Source organism: Dendrobates tinctorius, unplaced genomic scaffold (genome assembly GCF_039654945.1).
Source record: "Dendrobates tinctorius isolate UK_male_01 unplaced genomic scaffold, ASM3965494v1 ptg000056l, whole genome shotgun sequence".
In the NCBI taxonomy this organism is placed as follows: domain Eukaryota; kingdom Metazoa; phylum Chordata; class Amphibia; order Anura; family Dendrobatidae; genus Dendrobates; species Dendrobates tinctorius.
The window spans coordinates 6377270-6401616 of record NW_027361724.1 but is presented as its reverse complement, the minus strand read 5'-3'; the positions used below and the strand labels follow the sequence as shown (position 1 = coordinate 6401616).

Sequence of the window (24347 nt, the reverse complement as noted above, 5' to 3'; positions counted from 1 at the left end):
TCTTCTCAACTTAGAACCTGCTGCTTTTGTAAAGAAAATAAAAGACTACAGCATAGAAACTGGAAAACCCTTTAGCTTGGAGAGCACGTATACTGGCTCACCTCCCATTTATGTAACATGGGAAAGGAATGGTGTGGAAGTAACACAGTCTGAGAGATGCAATTTAACTGCAACAGAAAAATCTTCTATCCTAGAAATCTTAAGTTGCTCTAGTGAGGATGATGGAGAGTACACTTGTCGTGTTGAAAATGAAGCTGGGCAAGATGCCTGTCAAGCCTTAGTGACAATTCTAGGTTTGTTGCTCTGTCATTTTCAACATGCATTTGAAGTTTTTTCTTAAACAAAGGAAACTGGGGTCTAAATGATTGTAACATTCTTTTGATAGAGCCCCCTTACTTTATTACCAACATTGAAGATACTGAAGCAACGGTTGGTGATTCAACATCTTTGCAATGCCAAGTTGGAGGAACTCCAGAAATTGTGGTATCGTGGTACAAAGGGGATACAAAACTCCGATCTACTCCAGGATGTAAAGTGTACTTTTCCAACAATGTTGCTACCTTAGCTTTCAGCAAATTGGACAAAAATGATACTGCAGAATATATCTGCAAAGCAGAGAATTCTGTAGGATCTGTTTCTTCTAAAGCAATACTTACAGTTCAAGGTGATTTTCTTACTTATCCAATGCATTCTCTTACTCTTCTTTAGAAAGGGGGAAATAGATGTTGTTGATCTACTTATTCTTTTGCAGACCGTCAACTTCCACCTTCATTTGCCAGAAAAATGAAGGATCTGGAGGCACCATTAGGACAACTGGTGAAATTTGATTGCCGTATCAATGGTTCTGAGCCCATTGAGGTTTCTTGGTATAAAGATGGAGTACCTTTAACCGAGGATCATAACGTGCAAATGTCATTTTCAAATAATGTAGCTACTCTTCGTGTTCTTGAAGCAGATAAAGATCATGCTGGTCTGTATTCTTGCACAGCTACAAATTCTGTTGGTACCGCTTCTTCCACTGCTAAACTTACAGTCTCAGGTTTGTGTGTTTGTTCTCATTACAAATCGGTCACATCTTTCTCCAACTCAACAGATGAGTAAATATTCTATTTAAATGGTAATAAAATCAGTGTTTTGCTGTTCATTTTAATTTGTAGAACCCAAGAAACCACCATTCTTTGATAAAAAAGCAGCACCTGTAGGTGCTGCACTTGGAGAAAGTGCAAATTTTGAGTGCCATATTTCTGGAACACAGCCAATTAAGGTGATATGGACCAAAGATAACAAAGAAATTAAAACAGGTGGAAATTATAAGATATCTTACATTGGTAACACAGCCCACCTGCAAATTCTAAAAGTGAGCAAAGGCGATTCCGGTGTGTACGCTTGCCTAGCAGCCAATGATGTTGGGAAAGAATCTTGTTCAGCTGAACTGAGTGTGAAAGGTATTGTGTTGCTTATATATATGTACTATTAAAAAACAATATTCTTAATTTTTTTATATGAAATACAAACACTTTGTGACAAAAAAGACTCTTCTTTCTGTGCTTGCTTTGTGCGTTTTTGTCTTCAGTTTTTGAGTATGTATTTTTCTTTTCAGAACTTATGCAAAATGGTAAGAGCTTATGTTCTTTCTTGATATATTAAGGAATATAGCTAGAAAACAAGTACAGCTAGGATAGCATTAGTTGACCAGAGCGAAATAGCAACATTCATATGCATTATTCTTTACCCACAGGGACATTCAAGCTTAATTACTTTAACACAAAGCAAACCTATACAGCTAGATCAACTTACATTTTCTAATTTATGTGCTTGAGCAGATAGTTACTTTCTTCTTTTAATTTCTTAGAACCTCCAAAGTTCGTAAAGAAGCTAGAACCTTCTCGAATTGTGAAACTTGGTGGGTCGGCTCAGTTTGAATGCAAAATTAGTGGATCTCCAGAAATTAAAGTTGTTTGGTACAAAAATGACACTGAACTTCATCCAAGCGAAAAACACAACTTATCCTTTGTCGAAAATTTAGCAGTACTGGAAATTGCTGAATTCGGCAATGAAGATAGTGGAGATTATACCTGTGAAGCTCATAACGACGCTGGCAGTGCAAGCTGCAGTATTGCAATCACAGTAAAAGGTGCAATTTTAATCAATAGCCTCTTTGTGATATTTACATGTGATTCTTTAAAAGCTTTATTAATCATAATGCAAGGAAGAAGTCATTATGCCAAAAACATTTGACTACTTTTGTCCCGTTTTGCATCAATCAGCAGTAATTAGTGATACATTCTTTAAACTTTTCCTTATATAGAATTGTCTCAACTATTACATTCAAACTTATTATACTCTCTTTATCTTAGATTAGTAGACCAATTTTAAATGGTCTTAATGCCTGTACATATTATTGTCATCATTACAACTGTAACACACAAGCCTCTTTGTGGTTGTAGGACAACATCCTACTGGGTATTGCAGCATTGCTACATAACTTAGTTTAACTTCATTTTCAAAAACTTTTGCCATGCCATAGGGATGTTTTGATTGATGGGGCACCCAGACCACCACCAATCAAAACATTTCTCTGTAGGCCCATTTAATTGGTTTCATTTGAGGTCATTAAACATCTGATGATCAATTAGGAGCAAGTCATCTACTGGCCTGCTTACATAGGCTGATGAAAATTATACCAACAGAACTATTGTTAATATGATTGATCTGTTCCTATTAGAGATAAGGAAAATTGTTAAACAGGAATTGAATTCTCCTCAAATTTTGCAAAAATCAGCATTTTCTAAAATGCAGATATGTTGCAATTCATTCTGGCAAATTCAGCAAAATGGCAGCCAGTTTTGTGTAACCATATACAGCTAGACAAAAGATTAGAAAAAAAATTAATGCTCGCCCGTCCCACCACTCCCACAGCATGCCCTCCTTGGTGTCTCTTGTTTTTTACTTCATCAGTTGCACGCATTCTCTTTGGCCTTCTTCATACCAAGCCAGGTCTTCCATTTGGACAAGACCTTGGACATGACTGTGTATCATGTTGTCACTGGGAAAACTTGTGATGCTATGATGCACACTGTCTCAGTGATGTCACTGTATGCAATGATGTCAAGTCAGAGGTCTAGCTGAGCTGAAAGCCAGAGCCTGGATTGAAGAAGATTAAAAAGAATGCACATATTGAGAAAAGGAGAGAAGAAGATGGGCTGAGAACCAGTAGGAAGGCTGCAGGGATGGTGAGACATGTGAGCAGTGACTTGATTATTATTTTTCTTTTTATATCCAACATTTCTTATGCTTTAGTATAAGTAGCATTCAGTTTGCAGACAATAATTTCACCCTCCCTGTAAATTCCACATGATTTACCAAATTCTAATTCCGTCAGATTCTCTCATCTCTGGTCTCCTTACAATAACATGTTATCAGCAGCACATCACCTCTTTCCATGAGGGAATGTTCTACTGATAATATTTTTATGCTACTTTAAATGTTTTAATCACTCAACAAATAAGCATTTTGCTCGTTTAACAATTGTTTTCTGCTATGATTTCAGGGGTCAATAATTAGAAACTAGCATTCCTAGGAATGTTTGTTCACCTATTGTATTGTAAACTCACCTAAATGTAGGTATACTTTAGTATATAGCTACATTGTGGTTGCCTGAAATGTGTACTTTACCACTATACTTAATATTTCAGTTAACTCTCACTTCAAATATCATTTGGTTTCTTAACTTGGAAATAGTGATAATTTGAAGTATCTTTCAACCCATACATGCCCAAAATTTTCATACATTAATCATTGTCAAAAATTATTCAAACACATAAACAGTCTCATAGATACTCTACATCACCTTAAAATGTGTTGTGATGCAAGCTGTTTGCCACTTTAAAGAAAGATTAATTCAAGTATTTTATAAAAATATTTCTTTTTGTATTTATAGAACCTCCTATTTTTGTTAAAAAGCCCACTCCAGTGGAGGTTGTAAAAGGTGTCGATGTGAGTTTTGAGTGTGAACTTTTGGGAACCCCTCCATTTGAAGTTGCCTGGTTCAAAGACCGGCGACAAATTCGAAGCAGTAAAAAATTCAAGGTCACCTCCAAAGACACACATGCTAGCATCCACGTTCTTAATGTTGAATCAGCAGATATAGGGGAATATCAATGCAAAGCTGTCAATGAAGTCGGAAGTGATAACTGTGCATGTGCTATCAAGTTCAAAGGTTGGTAAAAATTCCAAGTGCCCCATTCTTAATAGTGTACTCTTCATGTTTTCTAAAACATTATAATTTTTGAATCATGCACATTGTTTTCTTTAATAGAACCACCACGCTTTGTGAAAAAACTCAGCGATTCCTCAATCCTTATCGGAGAAGCAGCAGAGTTGCAGGCTGTTACTGAGGGTTCTCAGCCCATTTCAATTACTTGGCTCAAGGACAAAGGAGATATTGTTAGAGAAAGTGAAAATGTCAAGATATTTTATTCAAACAATGTTGCAACATTGCAAATTGCCAGCACAGAGTCTTCAAGTGCAGGAAAATACACGTGCCAAGCCACCAATGAAGTGGGAGCACGAGACTGTGCTGCGGTTCTTTCTTTAATAGGTTGGTAACATTAGGAATAACTAGTTACCTATTTCTTTAGATTCTTTTGGAAGATTATGTTTTTTTTCTTAAATTTGATCTTCTGAGAGTATTTGTAATTTTGTTTCAGAACCTGCAAGGATTGTAGAGAAGCCAGAGCCAATGCGAGTCACAGCTGGTGGTACCTGTTCTCTTGAATGTACTGTCGCTGGGTCACCTGAGCTTATTACAAAGTGGTACAAAAATGCTAAGGAATTGCACAATGACAACAAATACTCAATTAGTTTCTCTAACAAAAGATCAACTCTCAAGATTTCTTCTGCTGATAAGACAGACAGCGGCGCATACACTTTTGAAGTCATGAATGATGTCGGTGAAAGCAGCTGTACTGTTTCAGTTGAAGTTCTTGGTTAGTTTGATTATGTCTTAGTTCTGAAATTAGATTTCATTGTATTCTGTATCTTATACTCACCATAACACTGTACTCCCACAGATCGTGTTATTCCACCATCTTTCACCAGAAAACTCAAGGATACCTATGGTGTATTGGGTTCCTCAACATGTTTGGAATGCAAAGTCTCTGGATCACTTCCTATTTCTGTCTCTTGGTATCTAAATGGGAACAAACTTGTTAGTAGTGACAAACATGAAATCACCTTTTCAGATAGCGTCTGCACCTTAGTGGTGAACTCATTAGCATCCACAGATATTGGAAACTACACATGTGAGGCTTCAAATGTGGCAGGAACTGATGAATGTAGCACTTCTTTGACTGTTCAAGGTCAGTAACACCTAATGTTCTTATTAGTTGGTGGGTTTCTTACACCAGCTTCTTAATATTTTCTTCATGTTATGCCCTTTTAGCTCATGCTTAATAATAATTATATTATTATTACATCTTTAGAACCACCTTCTTTTGTGAGGAAACCTGAACCACAGGAAGTTATACCTGGCTCTAGTGTGACCTTTACCAGTGTCATTAAAGGAACGCCACCATTTAAAGTTCACTGGTTTAGAGGAAGCAGTGAGTTAGTACCAGGACCTAATTGTAATATCTCTTTGCAAAATTCATTTGCGGCTTTGGAATTGTACAATGTAGATACATTACAGAGTGGAGACTATACTTGTCTTATAAGCAATGAAGCCGGCAAAGACTCATGCACAACACATCTGCTTGTCAAAGGTTAGTTTTAGCTAACATTTGTCACACAGAACACAGTATTAATAGCATCACATATTCATATTTTTTTCTTTACTACTACTTAATAGCACCAGCTACATTTGTGAAGAAACTGAATGATTCTAGCGTTGAATCAGGCAAACCTATCACTTTGGAATGCACTTATGTTGGGTCACCCACCATCTTGGTTACTTGGAGCAAGAACGGCACAGACATAAGCCAATCTGAAAGATGTAGCATAACTACCACAGAAAAGTCTTGCCTACTTGAAATATTTAATGCCACACAGGAGGATGATGGAGAATACACATGCCAAGTGGCAAACGAAGCTGGCAAGGATACATGTAGTGCCCTATTATCTGTCTTAGGTTTGTATCTACTCATTGAGCATTTGCAATAATTTGTGACTAATTTGACTTTGTTTTAATGGTTCCTATAACCATTGTTTGTTCTTTAGAACTACCTTATTTCATTTCACCATTGGAACCGGTGGAGGTTGCTGTTGGAGAATCTACATCTTTACAATGCCAAGTCGGAGGAACGCCAGAAATAAAAGTTTCTTGGTATAAGGGAGATACAAAACTGAGATCAACTCCTGCTTACAAAATGCAAATGAAAAACAATATTGCAACATTAGTTTTCAGTAAGGTAGAAAAGACTGATAGTGGTGAATATATCTGCAAAGCCGAAAATGTTGTGGGATCTGCTTCTTCCAGTGCTCTTTTCACTGTACAAGGTGAAATTTACTTTCTTAAAACTTCTTATCTTTAATTATAAAGCATTATTCAAGGCTTTAAATAAAGAGGGGACAAAAGTTCAACGTTTATAAAGCACTTATAATACTAAAACTTGTTTTTTTGCAGAACGTAAACTGGCTCCATCGTTTGCCAGGAAAGTTAAGGATGTTCAAGAAACTATTGGTTCATCAGTTACCTTTGACTGTCGAATCAATGGCTCTGAGCCAATTGAGGTCTCTTGGTATAAGGATGGTATTCTTTTGAGAGATGACAATAATGTGCAAACATCATATATTGACAACGTTGCAACTCTTCAAATTTTGGCCACTAGCGTCGATCATCTTGGTCAATATTCTTGCACTGCTTCAAATCCTATTGGGTCAGCGTCTTCCAGTGCTAAACTTACTCTCACAGGTTTGTTGAATCGAAAGTGTAAGACTTCTTAATCTTCCAAAAATGTGGCAAATTAAAGTTTTTTCCAAGAACATGTTACCATATTTGTATTTATGTTTTACTTCCAGAACCCAAATCCCCCCCTGTTTTTGATGTAAAACTTGACTCTACAAATGCTCCTCTTGGTGAAGCAGCCAATTTCGAGTGTCATGTCACTGGTACCCATCCAATTAAAGTCTCCTGGGCAAAAGACAACAGAGAAATTCGTCCCGGAGGAAACTATAAGATTACTTTTACTGAAAACAAAGCTCACTTAAAGGTCCTTAAAGTCAGCAAGGTTGATGCTGGTATCTACACATGTTATGCCAGCAATGAAGTTGGAAAAGACTCTTGTACAGCCTCTCTTGAAGTGAAAGGTATGTCTTGGGGCTCTTACTGATATTTATTTGTGGTCTGACAGTAGACTTTAAGGCTAGTGATTATATTTTTAAAGCTATAATAGGAAATCATACCTTATATCATAACGTATTTATATTTTTCTTCAAGAACCCCCACGATTTGTAAAGAAGTTGGAATCTTCAAAGGTCATCAAACAAGGAGATTCTGATAGGTTTGAATGCAAAATCAGTGGATCACCAGAGATAAGAGTTGTTTGGTTTAAAAATGATGCAGAGATTCAACATGGTGGGAAATATACCGTGTCTTTTGCCGACTCTCTGGCTGTGCTCGAGATAACCGATGCCAGCATTGAAGACAGTGGAGATTATACTTGTGAAGTTGTTAATGATGCTGGTACCGTGAGCTGTAGCACATCACTTAAAGTGAAAGGTAAGAAAATCTTAGTCTTAAACGGGCAGAGATTATATTTCTACATCGTGCTTTGAGAGAAGCTGGTACATTGTGGACGTTACAGCATGTGTTTTATTCTACTTGCTCAATACATGACGAGCGCAAGACAGATGCCTCATCAACTGACCAGATATACACTGGCATCTCTCTGTTCAGAAATGAAAGGCACTGCACAACCTCTTTTACTATGATATTTTGAAATGCTGAAATGATAAATCAATAGGAGCGAAGTACTAATAGAGGGCCCTGGATGATTATTGCACCGCATTTTACAATGTATATTATCTTCAACATAGCAGATGGCAAGTTTATATGAACTTAGGAGTTGTATATAAATTATTCTTATTAATTCATTTTCTAAATCTAAGTCTTGATAAGTGATCAGACAAGATAATTTCATGATGTAGATCAATTAAAACTTTAGCCTAACTCTCATTTAAGATAATATCTTAAACTCTTGTGCTATGGAATAATTAATCATTCTATGTAAAAAAAATTGAAATTTCCAAAAAAAATGTTTCTTTTTTGGGTTTTGTAGAACCACCAGTTTTCATCACCAAGCCAGAACCTGTACTAACACTAAAAGGACTTGATGTAACTCTTAAATGTGAACTACAAGGCACTTCACCATTTGAAGTGACATGGTTCAAAGACAGAAGAGAGATAAAGAGTAGCAAGAAATTCAAGATAATTACAGAAAATTATCTTGCTTCTTTTCACATTCTTAAAGTTGATGCTGGTGATATTGGTGAATATCAGTGTAAAGCAGTAAATGATGTTGGAAGCGACACCTGCCTATGTTCTATTAAGCTGAAAGGTTGGTAAAATCCCCAGACACTTTCTTGTTCTTGGGTTTCTCATTTAAAAAAGTTTTAACCTCCATTGAGATGCTTATAAGGTATTTCTTTCTTTTAGAACCTCCAAGATTTGTGCAGAAGGCAGAAAACTTCACTTCGGTGGTGGGAGAGTCGGCTCAGCTACAGACTGTTGTTGTCGGCACTCAGCCTATAACAGTGGTGTGGCTGAAGGACAAAGATGAAGTTGTTCGAGAAAGTGAAAATATCAGCCTTTCATTCATAGACAACACTGCAACTCTTAATTTTGCATCTACCAAGCCAGAGAATACTGGAAAATACACCTGCCAGATCAAAAATGAGGCTGGTGCCCAGGAATGTTTTGCAAGCTTATCAGTTCTAGGTTTGTGTCCTTTAAATTCATATCTGGTCTTGCAGAACTTTGATATAACTAATTGATTAAAAACTAAGATTTATTAGTTGAGCTTAATTAGCCATTTTATTAGATTCTTACTATGCTGTAACATTTTTAAGCACCATCTCCTACTGAAGGATTTTCTGCTTTCTTAATTCATATGGACCTTTGACCTTTATTTTCCAGAATCTGCAGTTATTGTTGAAAAACCACAACCAATCAAGGTTACGGCAGGCGAATCTTGCACACTAGAATGCACTGTTGGTGGAACTCCAGAACTAATAACTAGTTGGTTTAAAGATGGAACAGAGCTTTCAAATGATGAGAAATATAAAATTAGTTTCTTTGGCAAAGTTGCTAGCTTTAAAATATTATCCACTGGAAAGGCTGATGCTGGTGAATATGTTTTTGAGGTGAAAAACAGTGTTGGCAAGAGCAGCTGTACAGCTTCAGTTGAAATATCAGGTACATTTTGTTTAATGTGCTGTTGCAGTATGAAACATAGATCAATTATTGGATTATAATCGTTGTTGGTGTACATTGTGCCAAAAATTGTTGCAAATTATTGTCTGTGGCAAAACTGCACAAAATGTTTTTGCCATGTTCTCCTAAAATAACAAAAAATAGCAGTGGTCACTAGAGGGGACATTATTAAGCTTAAAGACATAAAATGTCACTTTGTCATGCAAAACAATGCCAACTCATAGCTGACTTCATAGTACTATCATGAATCTTAAAAATCTACCCCATAGCACTTTTTTCTTTAGCCACAATATTAACATTGTAACCTTAAATCTATATCATGATATTAACCATCTTGGTTCTTGATTCTTGGAAAACTACTGGAAAATAACTCAGTTTCTTTGAGAGAATTGTCATACTTGCTTACATTGGATTTCTTTTTCGGTTTTCACAGACCGAATTATACCTCCATCGTTCACTAGAAAGCTGAAGGAAACATATGGGCTGCTTGGATCCACAACCTCAATGGAGTGCAAAGTATCAGGATCACCTCCCATTGTTGTTTCCTGGTCATTCAATGGTAACGAGATCATCAGTGGGGACAAATACCAAACTGCCCTCACTGACAACACTTGCTCATTGAAAGTGAGTGAACTGACACCATCAGATGCGGGAAAATATGTCTGCCATGCTACCAACGTTGCCGGATCTGATGAATGCAGTGCTGTTTTATCTGTTAAAGGTCAGTGTGGTCTAAGTAGTAGGTTTCTTTCTCTTCTTAGGTTCACATTCCATTATAAATATGCAGAAACATTTTTATTTAACACAAGTGCTCATAAGGATAAACTAGCACCCTCTTATAATTAATGGAAAAGTATTTATTACTTAAAAATACTGAACACTGGTATTTAGTAGAAAAAAATAATGGAGTTATGTATTATTGCATTCTTCCTTATGTGTTATGTTGGCTCAAGATCTACATTCCCAAGATGACAGGTTTGATAAAAGTAACTTTGTGCTATCTTTTTGCATTTCAAATCACTTCTGGTGGTAAATGAGCCCCTGGCACTGGGAGAAATCTTAAATATGTCAGGCTTAGAAGAAACTCAAGAAAGGACACTTCTGTAGTCCAAATAACATTTATCAGATAATATAATTAATAATGTATACAAATTTAGTTAATTCAGTTTCCAATAGTAAAGAGTATGTTTTTCTCTTATTTTTCATATTTTATTAAAGCTTAATTCTTTTATTATTTCTTAACATTTTGTATCACATCATCTTTTAGAACCACCATCATTTGTTGAGAAACCAGAATCTGTTGAAGTTCTTCCAGGGGCCACAGTAACCTTTGCAAGTGTACTTCGTGGAACGCCACCATTTAAGGTTTCTTGGTATAAAGGAAGTGATGAAATCTTTCCAGACAGCAATTGCAATATTACTCTTACTAACACCATATCAGTACTAGAGCTTTACAACATCAGCAGCCGACAAAGTGGGGATTATTCCTGTCATGTTAGTAATGATGCCGGAAGGGACTCTTGCTCAGCTCAACTCTTTGTTAAAGGTTAGGTTTTGTAAATATAAAACCGTTTTTATAAAAATCCACTTCTTTGTCTTGGGAAAATGCTTATTATCTTGCATTAATTACATCTTTTATAGAACCTGCTCAATTTGTGAAGAGGCTCTCTAATTATCAGACAAATACAGGGAAACCCATTGTTTTGGAATGCACATATACTGGAACTCCTCCAATATATGCAACTTGGAAGAAGAACAACGTTGAGATATCTCAATCAGAGCGTTGCAGCATAACCACAACAGATACATCTTGCATTCTGGAATATTCAAGATGCACAAATGATGATGAGGGCACATATACTTGCCATGTAGAAAATGCAATTGGACATGACACCTGTCAAGCATCAGTGTCAGTATTAGGTACGTCTTCTAGATTCAGCATTAACTTATAGAGGATAGTGCACAAGCAATATGTATCTACAGTATAGGTAATAAATGTATGATCGATCATTGGTTGTACCACTATTAGTATCCTACTCATTACAAGATAGGTAATAAATGTATAATCAATGGTGGTGCCACCGCTGGGACACCACCATCTACTGGAAAGGTGATAAATATATAATCAATGGTGGTACTAAAACTGAAACACCACCATCCACAAAAAAAGTATAAATGTATGATCAATGATGGTACCACCTCTGGGACACCACCATAACACAGATTAGACGACAAATGTATGATTATTGGTGGTACAACTGCTGGTAAACAGGATAGGTGACAACTGTATAATCAATGGAGGTACGACTGCTGAAACACTGTTGTCCAGGATAGGTGATAAATATATGATTGATGGTGTTACCACTTCTGGTACATCACTGTATTCAGTATAGATGATAAATATTTGCCCAATAATGATTCTACATCTGGGACCCCACTTTGTACAGGATAGGTAATAAATGTATGATCAATGTTAGTACTACCTCAGGGACAGCACCATCCACAGTATAAATAATAAATGAATGATTAATGGTGATAATCTGGGAACCCACCATCTACAGGCACCTATAGGAAAGGTGATTAATGTATGATCTACCAATAGTAGCCCACCATCTACTGAATAGGTGAATATTGTATTACTGACAGTGCTAACAACACTGGGACCCCACTGTTTATGAGAATAAGTATCCCCTCTTTGAATAGAGAAGTTGCCATGCATGTTCACTAGAACTCCATTTATCATCTATGGAACTGACAGAGTCCAGTAGACTTTCGGTGGACAATGGTTCCATTCACACAGGACGCCCACAGTCTTGTGATAAGTGGGAGTCTAAGTAGTGAAACCCCCCCAACGATCATAGAGTTAACTTGTGGATATGAGATATATTGTCAATAGGCCAACCTATTTGCTTTTCTTACTGTACAATCTTTATATTGCACAAATGTACTAAATGTGATGCCTTACCTTCTAGAACCCCCATATTTCTTAACGCCACTTGAATCAGTGGAGGTATCTGCAGGTGATGCTGTGTCATTGCAATGCCAAATTCAAGGAACACCAGAAATAAAAGTATCTTGGTATAAGGGTGATACAAAACTGCGACCAACTGAGGCTTTGAAAATACATTTCAAAAACAATGTTGCTACTCTTGTATTTAATCAAACGGGACTTCAGGATTCTGGAGAATACATATGTAAAGCTGTAAATCATGTTGGTGTCGCTTCCTCTTCTTCAGTTCTAATCGTGAAAGGTAAAAACAATAATTTTTTCATTAATGTTGATTTTCTTTTTAATGCAGAGAACAATTTGTGGTAAGTGATAGTAGAATGATTAGAGCAGTGATAATGTTCCGCTTATCTGTGATCGCTTCCTTCCGCTTTCTTTGCGCCATGCAGTGTTTAGAAACAGTTCATCCTTTGTTCAATCTCTACTGCATCATGTCTTTCTGCAGAGCGTATCCTTCCACCTTCCTTTGCAAGAAAAGTGAAGGACATAAAGGAAACTATTGGCTTATCGGTATCATTTGAATGTCAAATAGTTGGGTCAGAACCTATTGAGGTTTCATGGTATAAAGATGGTGTACTAATAAGAGATGACTATAATATTCAAACATCATATATAGATAAAACTGGTACCCTTCAAATCTTACAAACTGACAGACACCATGCTGGGCAGTATACTTGTACGGCTACCAATTTTGTTGGCACTGCCTCCTCTAATGCCAAACTCATTCTTACAGGTTTGTTTGTTGTCTATTTTCATATCTTAATAGTTGGATGATATAGTCTTCAGTGTTGCTAATTGTTATATATTTCATACTTTTCTAGAGGGTAGAAATCCACCATTATTTGATGTTAAACCTTCACCGGTGGATGTTCCCGTGGGCGATCCTGCAGAATTTGAATGTCATGTGACGGGAAGTCAGCCGATCAAACTTGCCTGGTCAAAAGGAAACCAAGAAATTAAAACTGGTGGTAACTATAAGGTTACCCAAATGGAAAATACTACCAAACTTACTATTGTAAAAACTGATAAAGCCGATTCTGGACAGTACACATGCTCTGCCAGCAATGATATGGGCAAAGATTCTTGCACAGTGAAACTTAATGTACAGGGTATGTACTTCTAGAGACAATACATCCAGTTATCCTAAATCAAGATTTCTTGGGGTGGGATTTAACTAATTTTGCTGACCAATGGAGTTTATTCTAAACTAAAACAATAAGCATTACTTACAAGTTAAATCACTTTTTGGTTGTCTTTGCCAGTCCATCAGTGATGACGGCTAATGCAATATTCCTGTGACTGTTGCAGTCAATCACTGGCTTTATTGGTCAAGAATCATTCATAAAAATGACACCGCTAAACCCAGTATTTGACAGCAGCAGTCTTATTCTGATAGCAGTATGTCAATACTGCAGATGCGGTGGGGACCACTGGACCTGTGCTTGTAACTGAACTGGTTAGCATTACTTAATTTTGTGTTCTAAATGTCTTAATATTTCAGAAAACCTCTTTAACCTCTCTTCATGACATGGCTATTTTCCATCTTTTTCACTTTCATTTATTCCTATCCTTCTTCCAAGATCCAAATCTTTTTTACTTTTCCTACCACATTGCCGTATGAGAGCTTCTTTTTTGCCGGACAAATTGTACTTTTAAATTACACCATTCATTCTACCACTAAAATTGGAAAAAAAATCCAAGTGTGATGAAATTTCAAAAAAAGTGCAATTCCATAATAGTTTTTTGAAGTTTTTTTTATTTACCTTGTTCACTATATGGTAAAACTGACCCTCTGATATGATTCTCCAAGTCAATATGAGTATACAGATACCAAATATGCATTTTTTGTTGTTGAATTGGTGACTTTTTTTGGGATATTTTAAAAAAAGGTTGCTTGTGTCGCTATTTTCCAAGACTCATAACATTTTAATTTTTCATAAAATGGGGCTGTGCGAGGGCTCATATTTTGTGCCCTGAATATGGATATTTTACTGATACCCTATTTGGGTAGATACAATGTTTTCATCGCCTCTTATTGCATTTTATAGTAATGTTGCCGCAGACAAAAAACATTATTCTATTTTTTTTCTCATTATGCTGTTTACCAATCAGATTATTTTTTTTTAGTTTCATAGCTCAGACTTTTGTAAATGCATCAATGCCAAATATGTGTATTTAAAAAAAAATCAAATTGCTTTATTTTTAATGGGGCAAAATAGGGGGGTGATTTGAACTTTTATATTTTTTTATTTTTTTCATATTTTTTTTTAAACTTTTCATTTTATACTGTATTTGTTAGTTCCCATGAGTGACTTGAAGCTGTGATCATTTGATCGCTTGTGTCATACATCAGCAGTACATCAGCACTACTTTGTATAGAGAAAATCACGGACTCCTATGAACAACAGCTAAATGCTGGCTTTCACAGGAGAATTGTAATGACAGGTGGAGGGGTCTTCAGCAGACCTCCATCTGTCATGGCAACACATCAGCACCCCATAATTACATCACAGGAGTGCCGATGGGTGCGTGGAATGACGAGTCCCCCTGCCGGGGCGTGTTAAGTAACACTTTCAGAGATTGACAAGGACATTTAACAGGTTAATAGCCAGAGGCAAGGCTCTGCTCCACCCGCATCTTATAGAGGCAGATGATGGCTGAATAATTCAGCCATCATCTGCCGTTAAAGATGCAGGCTCGTCATGCGAGCCGGCATCAAAGACAGGGACACGACATATGACATAAATTTACATCATGTGTTGTGAAGGGGTTAAGTTTATTTGCAAGCTATTTTTATTATTGTTATTTTATTATTATTTCTGCTTTCATCAGAACACTGCATAGGGACTCTTTTTGGTACAATAGATTTTAAAGTGAATCTTTCATGACAATCAACTGCCCCAAACAGCTTATATGGTCTTGTAGCTACTTGAAATGTGACCCAACGTATACTTTTATTTATATAATCTGCTGCTCCTTAACTCAAAAATCCACATTTTGATCCATATGCAAATAAAATTGAAGTGCTTTGGGTGTGACTTAAATAATTTTCTAAGCCTTTCTCCAGTGCTCTGTATACTGCCTTGCTCCACCTTCTCACTGGCCTGACTGCACAGTCAGTGAGTTGCCATGTACGTAGAAGAAGGTGAAGCTAGAATAGAGCCACGGATGCAGATGCTCAGAAAGTGCTTTGATCCAGCCTCATTTGCACATGGATTAAAATAATATTGGGTAATAGATTTTCATCTTGGCAAATTATTTCTTAATATAGTATTATTGAATATTGAAATTACTGATTGCAGCTTGAATGATGATGCAAAGTAGTGACTGATATTAGTAGAAATGTTTACTCATTAATAGCAATATCTAACATAAAATGTGCATTAGCAAAAGACATCATGACTTTTTTGGGTTTATGGGTAAAGATTGCTTCCTATTGCTACAGATAAGCTAAATACCTAAATTTAAAATGATCCACTTTTCTTCAAAGAACGAAAAACGCCCCCAAGTTTTACCAAGAAACTTTCCGAAACTGTTGAGGAGACTGAAGGTAACACATTCAAGCTAGAAGGTCGTGTTGCTGGTTCACAACCATTAATTGTGTCCTGGTTGAAGAATAACCAAGAAGTTGAGCAGTCTTCAAATCATGAAATCTCATTTAAGAACAATGTGGTTCTTCTGAATGTTAAAAATTCCAGTCAGGCAGATGCCGGCTTGTATACCTGTAAGGTATCGAATGATGCAGGAAGTGCTATCTGCACCTCTTCAGTGCTTATTAAAGGTAACGTTGTGGCATATCTACTATTACGTGAGAAACATTGCTACTGGCTTGGAATGAATTAAAAACTAATTTTGACTCTTTTTCACTAAGAACCCAAAAAGCCTCCAGTATTCGATGAGCCACTGTCATCTGTGAGTGTCACTGAAGGAGAAGGCTTACAGCTCAGTTGTCATGTGGACGGATCACAGCCAATCAGGATCCAGTGGCTCAAATCTGGGCGTGAAATCAAATCTTCTAATACCTGCAGCGTCACCTTCGTTCGGGGAACTGCAACATTGGAACTTAAAGCGGCTGCTAAGACAGATGCAGGCGATTACGTTTGTAAAGCAACCAATGCTGCAGGAAGTGAATCCACTAAGTGTAAAGTTACAATAACAGGTAGTGAAAATAATATATTCATATTTACATTAAAAATATAATTTGCAGTCACTACAGCTTGCACCTGTTCACACATGGGAGGTGCTGGTCAGGTTTTTTTGTATAGCTATTTTGGAGGGTGTGTCTCCCTCTGCTTTGACACTGCACTCCTCCCATTGACCTGCAGCTGTTCTCAACCTATTCTACTTGCCCAATCAAATTGCAGGCTTGCGGCCCAGGAGAGACATGTTTGTCCATTATTATAGGCTTTTTAGCCCGAAAGTTGCATGTACATTAAGATAGGGAAGCATTATGATAGGACCCATCAGAGAAGTGTCACCTCACCTTGCCCTGAGAACCTTCGCTTTTTTTTTGTAAGTACATTTTGCTGAGGGAAAATGAGGTTGGAAGTTGTTATTTCCATTGACACTATATGTCTTGGCATTCACATAGTGCTGCTGTGCTTTTTCTATACATAGATTATAAATTTGCTTCTAATTATTCATTTTCATTAGAATTGTTAAAAATCTAAATAATATATATATTTTTAAAGATAAAGCAGCAGTCACCCCTGCACCAGCTAAGAAGGCACCGATTGATGGAAAACTTTTCTTTGTTTCTGAGCCTTCAAGTGTAAAAGTTGCAGAAAGTAAGTGGATAGTTTTTTACTTCTTTTATTTTGGCTTTAAGCAAAAATGTTACACATGTTGCGCATTTATGTAACCTATCTTCATTCTTCCAGAGCGTACATCAACATTCATTGCTAAAATTGGCAGAGATATTGCCCATTTATTTATCCTATCTTTTTTCTTGCAGAGGGTACAGCAACATTCATTGCAAAAGTTGGCGGAGATCCAATTCCTAACGTGAAGTGGATGAAGGGCAAATGGAGACAGCTTAACCATGGTGGTCGCATTGTAGTTCAACAGAAAGGAGATGAAGCTAAACTAGAGATTAAGGAAGTCACCAAAACTGATTCTGGGCAGTACAGATGTGTGGCCTTTAATAAGCATGGTGAAATTGAGTGCAACACTAACCTGACAGTTGATGAGAAGAAACAAGAGGCTTTGGAGGGTGACCTCAGAGCTAAACTTAAAAAGTAAGTATGTTTCCAAGGGGCAGATCATGTAGACTTGTAAGAAAATCTTTACAGTGTTCATTCAATTTACATATTAAACATATTTGCCTTAGAACCCCAACTAAGAAGAAGGAGGAAGAAGAGAAAGCTATTGATATCATGGAGCTCCTTAAAAATGTAGATCCAAAGGAGTATGAAAAATATGCCCGTATGTATGGGATAACAGATTTCCGTGGTCTACTTCAAGCCTTTGAGCTCCTTAAAGCTAGCAGAGAGGAGGAGAGCCACAGAATGGTATATATCAGGGATATTTATTATTTCTAAGTATAATAATACTGAACAATGTCTGCACAATAATGTGATTGCATAGGGAAAATTAGAATTTTTACCCATATTAGGTACTAATGTGGGTAATTTGTGTTTTTCTATGTGGAACAAGAAAAAATGCAGGAAACTGGCCACTTATTCATTGTCTGCCCTATGCCAGATCAAACATTAATGTTAATTTTAACCCCTTTACGACCTTAGATATATCCGTACATCCAGGTTGCCTGGTACTTAGCAACCTTGGACGTATGGATACGTCATGGTGATCACCCGTGCAAAGAGGCTGCATGCGATCACTGCCAGGCATCAGCTGATTCTGGCAGCTGACACCTGGATTTCAGAGCCAGAAATGGTGCCTGCACTGCTCCCGGCACTTTAACCCACTAAATGCTGCGATTACAGCATTTAGAATGCAGGCAGATTGAAGAAAGCCCCTCTGCCCTTGGATCAGTGACTCCACAATGTTATCGAGGGGGCCCAATTACTACCATAGTGCCTTATCATGCTGCCTTTATCAATTTTACCATACGCAGAAAATAAAGAAAAAAACAATTCCTGAATTGTTGTCTTTTTGTTTATTCTGCCTCCCAAAAGTCAGAATAGAAATCAATTTAAAAATGTCATGAGCCCAAAAATGGTATCAACAAAAACATCAACTTGTCTGCAAAAAACAAGCCCTCACATGACATTGTCAGCAGAAATTTGGACAAATTATAGCTCTCAAAATATGGTAATGCAAAAACGTATTTTTGAAAAAAGCGTTACAAAGCGGCATTAACGCGATGTAACGCATCCGTTAACGCACCCATAGACTGCCATAATCTAGAGCATCGCTAACATATGTCAAAATCGGCATGCGCTAGCGAAGTGCCATTATGCTGTGACGGACCTCGGACGTGGTCTACAGCGTTCGAGGGTCTGTCACGGCTAGCGCATGCGTTAAACGGACTGCCATAATGCTATGTGAACCTAGCCTAACAGTACTGATTAACCATACTGTGAGGCTCGGGAGGATCGATCCCTCCTGTGTGTCGCCATATGGCTAAGCAGTACTGTACAAGAACATATGGAGTATTTCTACATTCAGCAGAAATTGTGGGAGATATTTTGGTGCCATTTTACTTATTTCCCTGTATGAAAATGTAAAGTCTGGGGTTAAAACAATGTTTTGGTGGTAAAAATGAAATTATTTTTTTCCTCATTGCCAAATAGCATAAAATTATGTGACCCGCCTCTGGTGTTAATATAATCACTGCACCCCTAGGTGAATTCACTGAGAGGTGTAGTTTGTAAAATGTCATCTCTTATGGGGGTTGTGCTGTTCGTTCTGGCACCCCAGGGGTTCCTCCAATGTGACATGACACTCTCGGACCAATCCAGAAAAATGTGAACTTGAATATGGTGCTTCTTCCCTTTTGAGCTTTGCATTGTGCCTCAAAAGTAGTTTTTGACCACACAACAAATTTTGGGGGCCATTTTCGCCTGCCATCCATGCAAAAATAAAAAATTGGGAAATAAAATAACATTATTGTGAAAAATTGGATTTTTTTATTTTCATGGCTCTACTTAAAAAACTTCTGTGAAGCAGCTGGGGGTTCAAGGTGCCCAACACACACCTAGATACATTACTTGAGGGGTCTAGCTTCCAAAATGATGCCTACTCTGGGGGTACATCAGGGGCTCTCAAAACAAGACATGACACAGGCAAACCATTCCATCAAAATCTGCGTTCCAAAACATCACTTCTTCTAATCTGAGCCCCGTTGTGGGCCCAAACATATGGGGTATCGGCGTACTCAGGAGAAATTGCACAACAAATTTTATGGTGCAATTTCTCCTGTTACCCTTGTGAAAATGTATAATTTGGGGCTAAAAACATTTTTGTGGTGAAAATGTGATTTTGTTTTTTATTTTCACGGCTCAATGTTATAAACTTCTGTGAAGCACCTGGGGGTTCAAGGTGCTCACCACACATCTAGATAAGTTCCTTAAGGAGTCTAATTTCCAAACTGATGTCACGTATGGTCAGTTTCCACTGTTTAGGCACATCAGGGGCACTCCAAACAAACATGGCATTTGCTAGTTATTCAAGCAAATGTTGCATTCAAAAAGTCAAATGATGCTCCTTCCTTTCCAAGCCTGCTATGTGCCCAAACAGTTGTTTTCCCCCACATATAGGGTATCAGCGAACTCAGGAGAAATTGTCCAACAAATTTTACGGTGCAATATCTCTTACCCTTGTAAATATGCTAAATTTGGGGCTAAAAACTTTTTTGTGATGAAAATGTGATTTTTTTTTTTTCACGGCTCAATGTTATATACTTCTGTGAAGCACCTGAGAATTCAAGGTGCTCATCATACATTTATATAAGTTCCTTGAGAAGTCTAATTTCCAAAATAGTGTCACTTGTGATCAGTTTCTACTGTTTAGGCAAACCAGGGGCACAAGATGGCATCCACTAATTATTCCAGCAAACCTTACATTCAAAAAGTCAAAAGGCACTTCCTCCCTTTGGAGACCTGCTACTGTATGTTCCCAAATCAGTGATTTTCCCACACATTTGGGGTATCAGCATGCTTAAAAGAAATTGCACAACAAATCTTGGGGTTCGTTTTTTTTTCTGTTACCCTCTTGCAAAAATAAAAAAAATTGTGACATAAATGTTAATGTTAATTTTATCCTTCCACATTCCAAAAATTCCTGTGAAACACCTACAGTAAAGGGCTAATAAACTTTTTGAATATGGTTTTCAACACTTTGAGGGGTGCAGTTTTTAGAATGGTATCACTTTGGGGTATTTTCTGTCATATATACCCCTCAAAGTCACTTAAAATGTGACGTGTTCCCTAAAAAATGGTTTTGTAAATTCTGTTGGAAAAATGAGAAATTTCAGGTCAACTTTAAACCTTTTTTACTTTCTAACAAAAAATAAGTTTCAAAAATTGTGCTGATGTAAAGTTCGACATGTGGGAAATGTTATTTATTAACTATATAACTCTCTGATTTAAGGGCATAAAAATTAAAAGTTTGAAAATTGCAAAATTTTCACCAAATTTCCATTTTTTTACAAATAAATGCAAATGATATCGAAGAAATTCTACCACTATCATAAAATACAGTATGTCACAAAAAAACTCAGAATCAGTGGGATCCATTGAAGCGTTCCAGAGTTAGTACCTCATAAAGTGACACTGGTCAGAATTGTAAAATTTGGCCTGGTCATGAAGGTGCAAACAGCCTTGGGAGGTAAAGGGGTTCATAAACTATTTATTTTATTCTTTTCTACTAGGAACTTGAATTTGAGGAACGATCTCAAACAGAAGAGCAAGAATTTGATGAACTTGTTGCTTTCATTCAGCAAAGAATGAGCCAAGCTGAAGTAAGCATAATCTCCTCCACATTTAGTGAACCTGAATTTCAAGAATCAATTAGATGGACTTAATCTACATATTTGTTTTTTCTATAGCCTATCGATTTAATTAAAGACATTGAAGATCAGACTGTACAGGCAAAGAAGGAAGCAGTCTTTGAATGTGAAATCAAGATTAATTATCCTGAAATCAAGCTCTCTTGGTACAGAGGAACTGTCAAATTAGAATCCAATGAAAAATATGACATCAGCATCCAGGAAGACCGCCATATTTTGAGAGTTAAGAATTGTCAACCAGAAGACCAAGGAAATTACCGTATTGTCTGCGGACCACATCTTGCAAGTGGCAAATTAACAGTCATTGGTAAATATGTTGAATATTTAAATCTATAACCCAGAAGCGTAACTTGAAACTTGTGTACCCCAGTGCAAAGTCTGCAACTGGGTCCCCTCATCTATCACATGTTACTTATAATATTGGTGTTTTTATGTGATAGTGCTTTATAGGTACCCATATGTGATTTCTACCTCCAAGTTATAGCTCTACAGTTTATCTTAGCAAAGTCAGAGGATAGGTTTCTTTAGAGACATAATTGACTGCATTTGAGTTGTAGACCCATATGTAAGCAAAAACTTTTTGTAAAGATGTTTTATTTTTTTAATATAGATGCACTGGAATAGTGGTATTCAAGGGTGTACTTACCTATAACATACTAACAATAGTATACATCAGAGCCATAGCTAGTAGTTAGGTTGTGTGTTTTATTAACAGTTTACTGCAGTAGTCCCCAACCTTCTTTACCTTGAGAGCCACATTCAGCTCTAAGAGGATTGTAAGCCACATTCAGAGGCTTCCCCCGAGTAGTGACATTTAGCTCCCTCTTTCATCACAGTAGTGACACCTAGATTCCATATTATAGATATAATGACAGCCAATGCTTCCCCAGAGAAATCACACTGAGGCAGAGTACTCAGTCAGTATACTTACATGAAGCATTCCCACCAGATAATTGCATCCAACTTCAAGCACTCTCTCTATCTGGCAATACCATTCTATGTCCAACTTCGCATTTACTTCATTTATCTCTCCAACCATAAGATCAGTATATGCACATTCAGATCTGCTCTTCTGTGTGGGGATAATCACAAAAGATACCATCTGGAGACATGCTGTTCACAACTGCTAGACCTGGTAACAATGCACCAAGTTGACAGACAGCCATGACACACATCACGGTCCCGCAAACCACATGTGGGTCCCAATCCACAGGTTGGGGATCCCTGGTTTACAGTATAAGTGTCATATTTTCTAATGTGGTAGGGCTCAATTACACTTTCTACCTCGCTCTCCTTATACCTATGCCACTTTTAAACCAAGTGTGGACCTAAGGGGCTTCTAAAGTGTAAACCAGCTTCTGTCACAGATACATAATTAGATTTAAGAGGGTCATTTTCTATCTGTGTCCGCCAATAGTTTAAGCCCATTACATTATATTAGTCTTATTCTTAAAACTATGCATACATTTATTTACAGAGCCTATGATTGAAAAACATCTCGAGCATAACTCCATCAAAGAAGGACACAGTAGCACATTGGTTTGTGCCTTCTCTATTCCGAATGTAAAATCTCAATGGTACAAAAATGGTAAAGTTCTTGAACCTCGAGGAAGATATAGAACAGAGGTCAATGAGAAGATCCACAAACTTACCATCCAAGATGTAAGAACAGAAGACCAAGGACAATACACTTGCAAGTATGAAAATCTGATAACTACTGCAGACCTCATCATTGAAGGTGTGTATTGAATTCTGACTGTATCAGATAGGTTTGCTTCCTTCTATAGACCTACATACAGCATATTTAATCTTATTTACATCGCATTTTCAGCTGAAGCAATTCAGTTCACAAAAACTATTCAGAACATTGTTGTGAGCGAGCACGAATCTGCAACCTTTGAATGCGAGGTATCCTTCGATGATGCCGTGGTCACATGGTACAAAGGAACAATGGAATTGGAAGAGAGTGACAAATACAGTTTCAGAAGTGAAGGTCGCTGGCATTACATGACTATTCACAATGTCACAGCGGAAGATGAAGGTAGGTGACTTTCTCTTTATTGTCAGTGTGGTCCATATGCCAAAAATGGAGAACCATCAATGGACAGTTCAAGCATAAATGGAAATCTATCATATGATTTATGGAAAAATAAGTCTCTAATTTTTCATTCTATAGGAGTGTATTCAGTAATTGCCAGTCTTGAGCCAAGAGGTGAAGCCACAAGCACAGCTGAACTGTATCTGACAACCAAAGGTTTGTAATAATGGACAGCTAAACTCTGCACTCGACACCTCAAGCCTACTCATATACATGCCTATGCAACTCTGATTTGGTGTGAACATGGTGTCACGGGGGCTTAGTTCAACTAAGGCTGAAATACCCGGGGCCCCTGTGGTGTCCCTTTACTAGGGGAAACCCTGTCTGACCCTCAACCCAGGGTTTTTGCTGAAGGTGCAAATGCCTGAGCCTCCGACCTTTCCTTATCTCCTGCTCAGCCCTGCACTTAACCCTCCACCCTCCACCCAGTGAGAAGTCACCACCAAAGCTCCCACACAAATAATGACAGACAGGGAGAACTTAAACTGCACTGCGCCGCACACACACAGGAATAAACAGTAATGTGAACAGGGCACAACTAAACACAAATATGGGAAGGAGAAAGGATAACGACGGATCATACGACACCAGATATGAATCTCTCTCTCTTGAACACCTCCACTCCAGACCGGAACCACTTGGTATGAAACACAAGCTATAATCGGCGACGCCCATAGGCCGGCATGACTATTTAAAGACCGTGGGCGTGACTAACCATCCAACCTGGTCTCCAGCAGGATTAACCCCCGAGAGCCTGAAGATCAGGCCAGCGCCACTGAGGCTATAGTGGCTGGAGGTGGAACTACCTCTGCCTGCCGGATGCTGTGGTGTGAACAGCGTC

The 24347-nt window shown here is 37.6% G+C and overlaps 1 protein-coding gene across 1 annotated transcript in view; it reads left to right on the top strand.

The window, feature by feature from the left end:
- TTN (titin) overlaps positions 1-24347 on the top strand; it is a 295687-nt gene that overhangs the window by 106608 nt on the left and 164732 nt on the right. Inside the window, exons 68-101 of the mRNA XM_073577613.1 lie at positions 15-293; positions 386-664; positions 752-1039; positions 1158-1445; positions 1853-2134; positions 3941-4219; positions 4319-4600; positions 4710-4988; positions 5073-5360; positions 5484-5762; positions 5849-6127; positions 6217-6495; positions 6623-6910; positions 7018-7305; positions 7436-7717; positions 8277-8555; positions 8654-8935; positions 9134-9412; positions 9864-10151; positions 10698-10976; positions 11072-11350; positions 12403-12681; positions 12883-13170; positions 13259-13546; positions 15928-16218; positions 16309-16596; positions 17129-17224; positions 17392-17674; positions 17767-17947; positions 21271-21360; positions 21448-21715; positions 22886-23146; positions 23240-23449; positions 23585-23662. Of these exons, the coding sequence (XP_073433714.1) occupies positions 15-293; positions 386-664; positions 752-1039; positions 1158-1445; positions 1853-2134; positions 3941-4219; positions 4319-4600; positions 4710-4988; positions 5073-5360; positions 5484-5762; positions 5849-6127; positions 6217-6495; positions 6623-6910; positions 7018-7305; positions 7436-7717; positions 8277-8555; positions 8654-8935; positions 9134-9412; positions 9864-10151; positions 10698-10976; positions 11072-11350; positions 12403-12681; positions 12883-13170; positions 13259-13546; positions 15928-16218; positions 16309-16596; positions 17129-17224; positions 17392-17674; positions 17767-17947; positions 21271-21360; positions 21448-21715; positions 22886-23146; positions 23240-23449; positions 23585-23662 (8826 nt within the window). The remainder of the gene's footprint in view (positions 1-14; positions 294-385; positions 665-751; positions 1040-1157; positions 1446-1852; positions 2135-3940; positions 4220-4318; positions 4601-4709; positions 4989-5072; positions 5361-5483; positions 5763-5848; positions 6128-6216; positions 6496-6622; positions 6911-7017; positions 7306-7435; positions 7718-8276; positions 8556-8653; positions 8936-9133; positions 9413-9863; positions 10152-10697; positions 10977-11071; positions 11351-12402; positions 12682-12882; positions 13171-13258; positions 13547-15927; positions 16219-16308; positions 16597-17128; positions 17225-17391; positions 17675-17766; positions 17948-21270; positions 21361-21447; positions 21716-22885; positions 23147-23239; positions 23450-23584; positions 23663-24347) is intronic.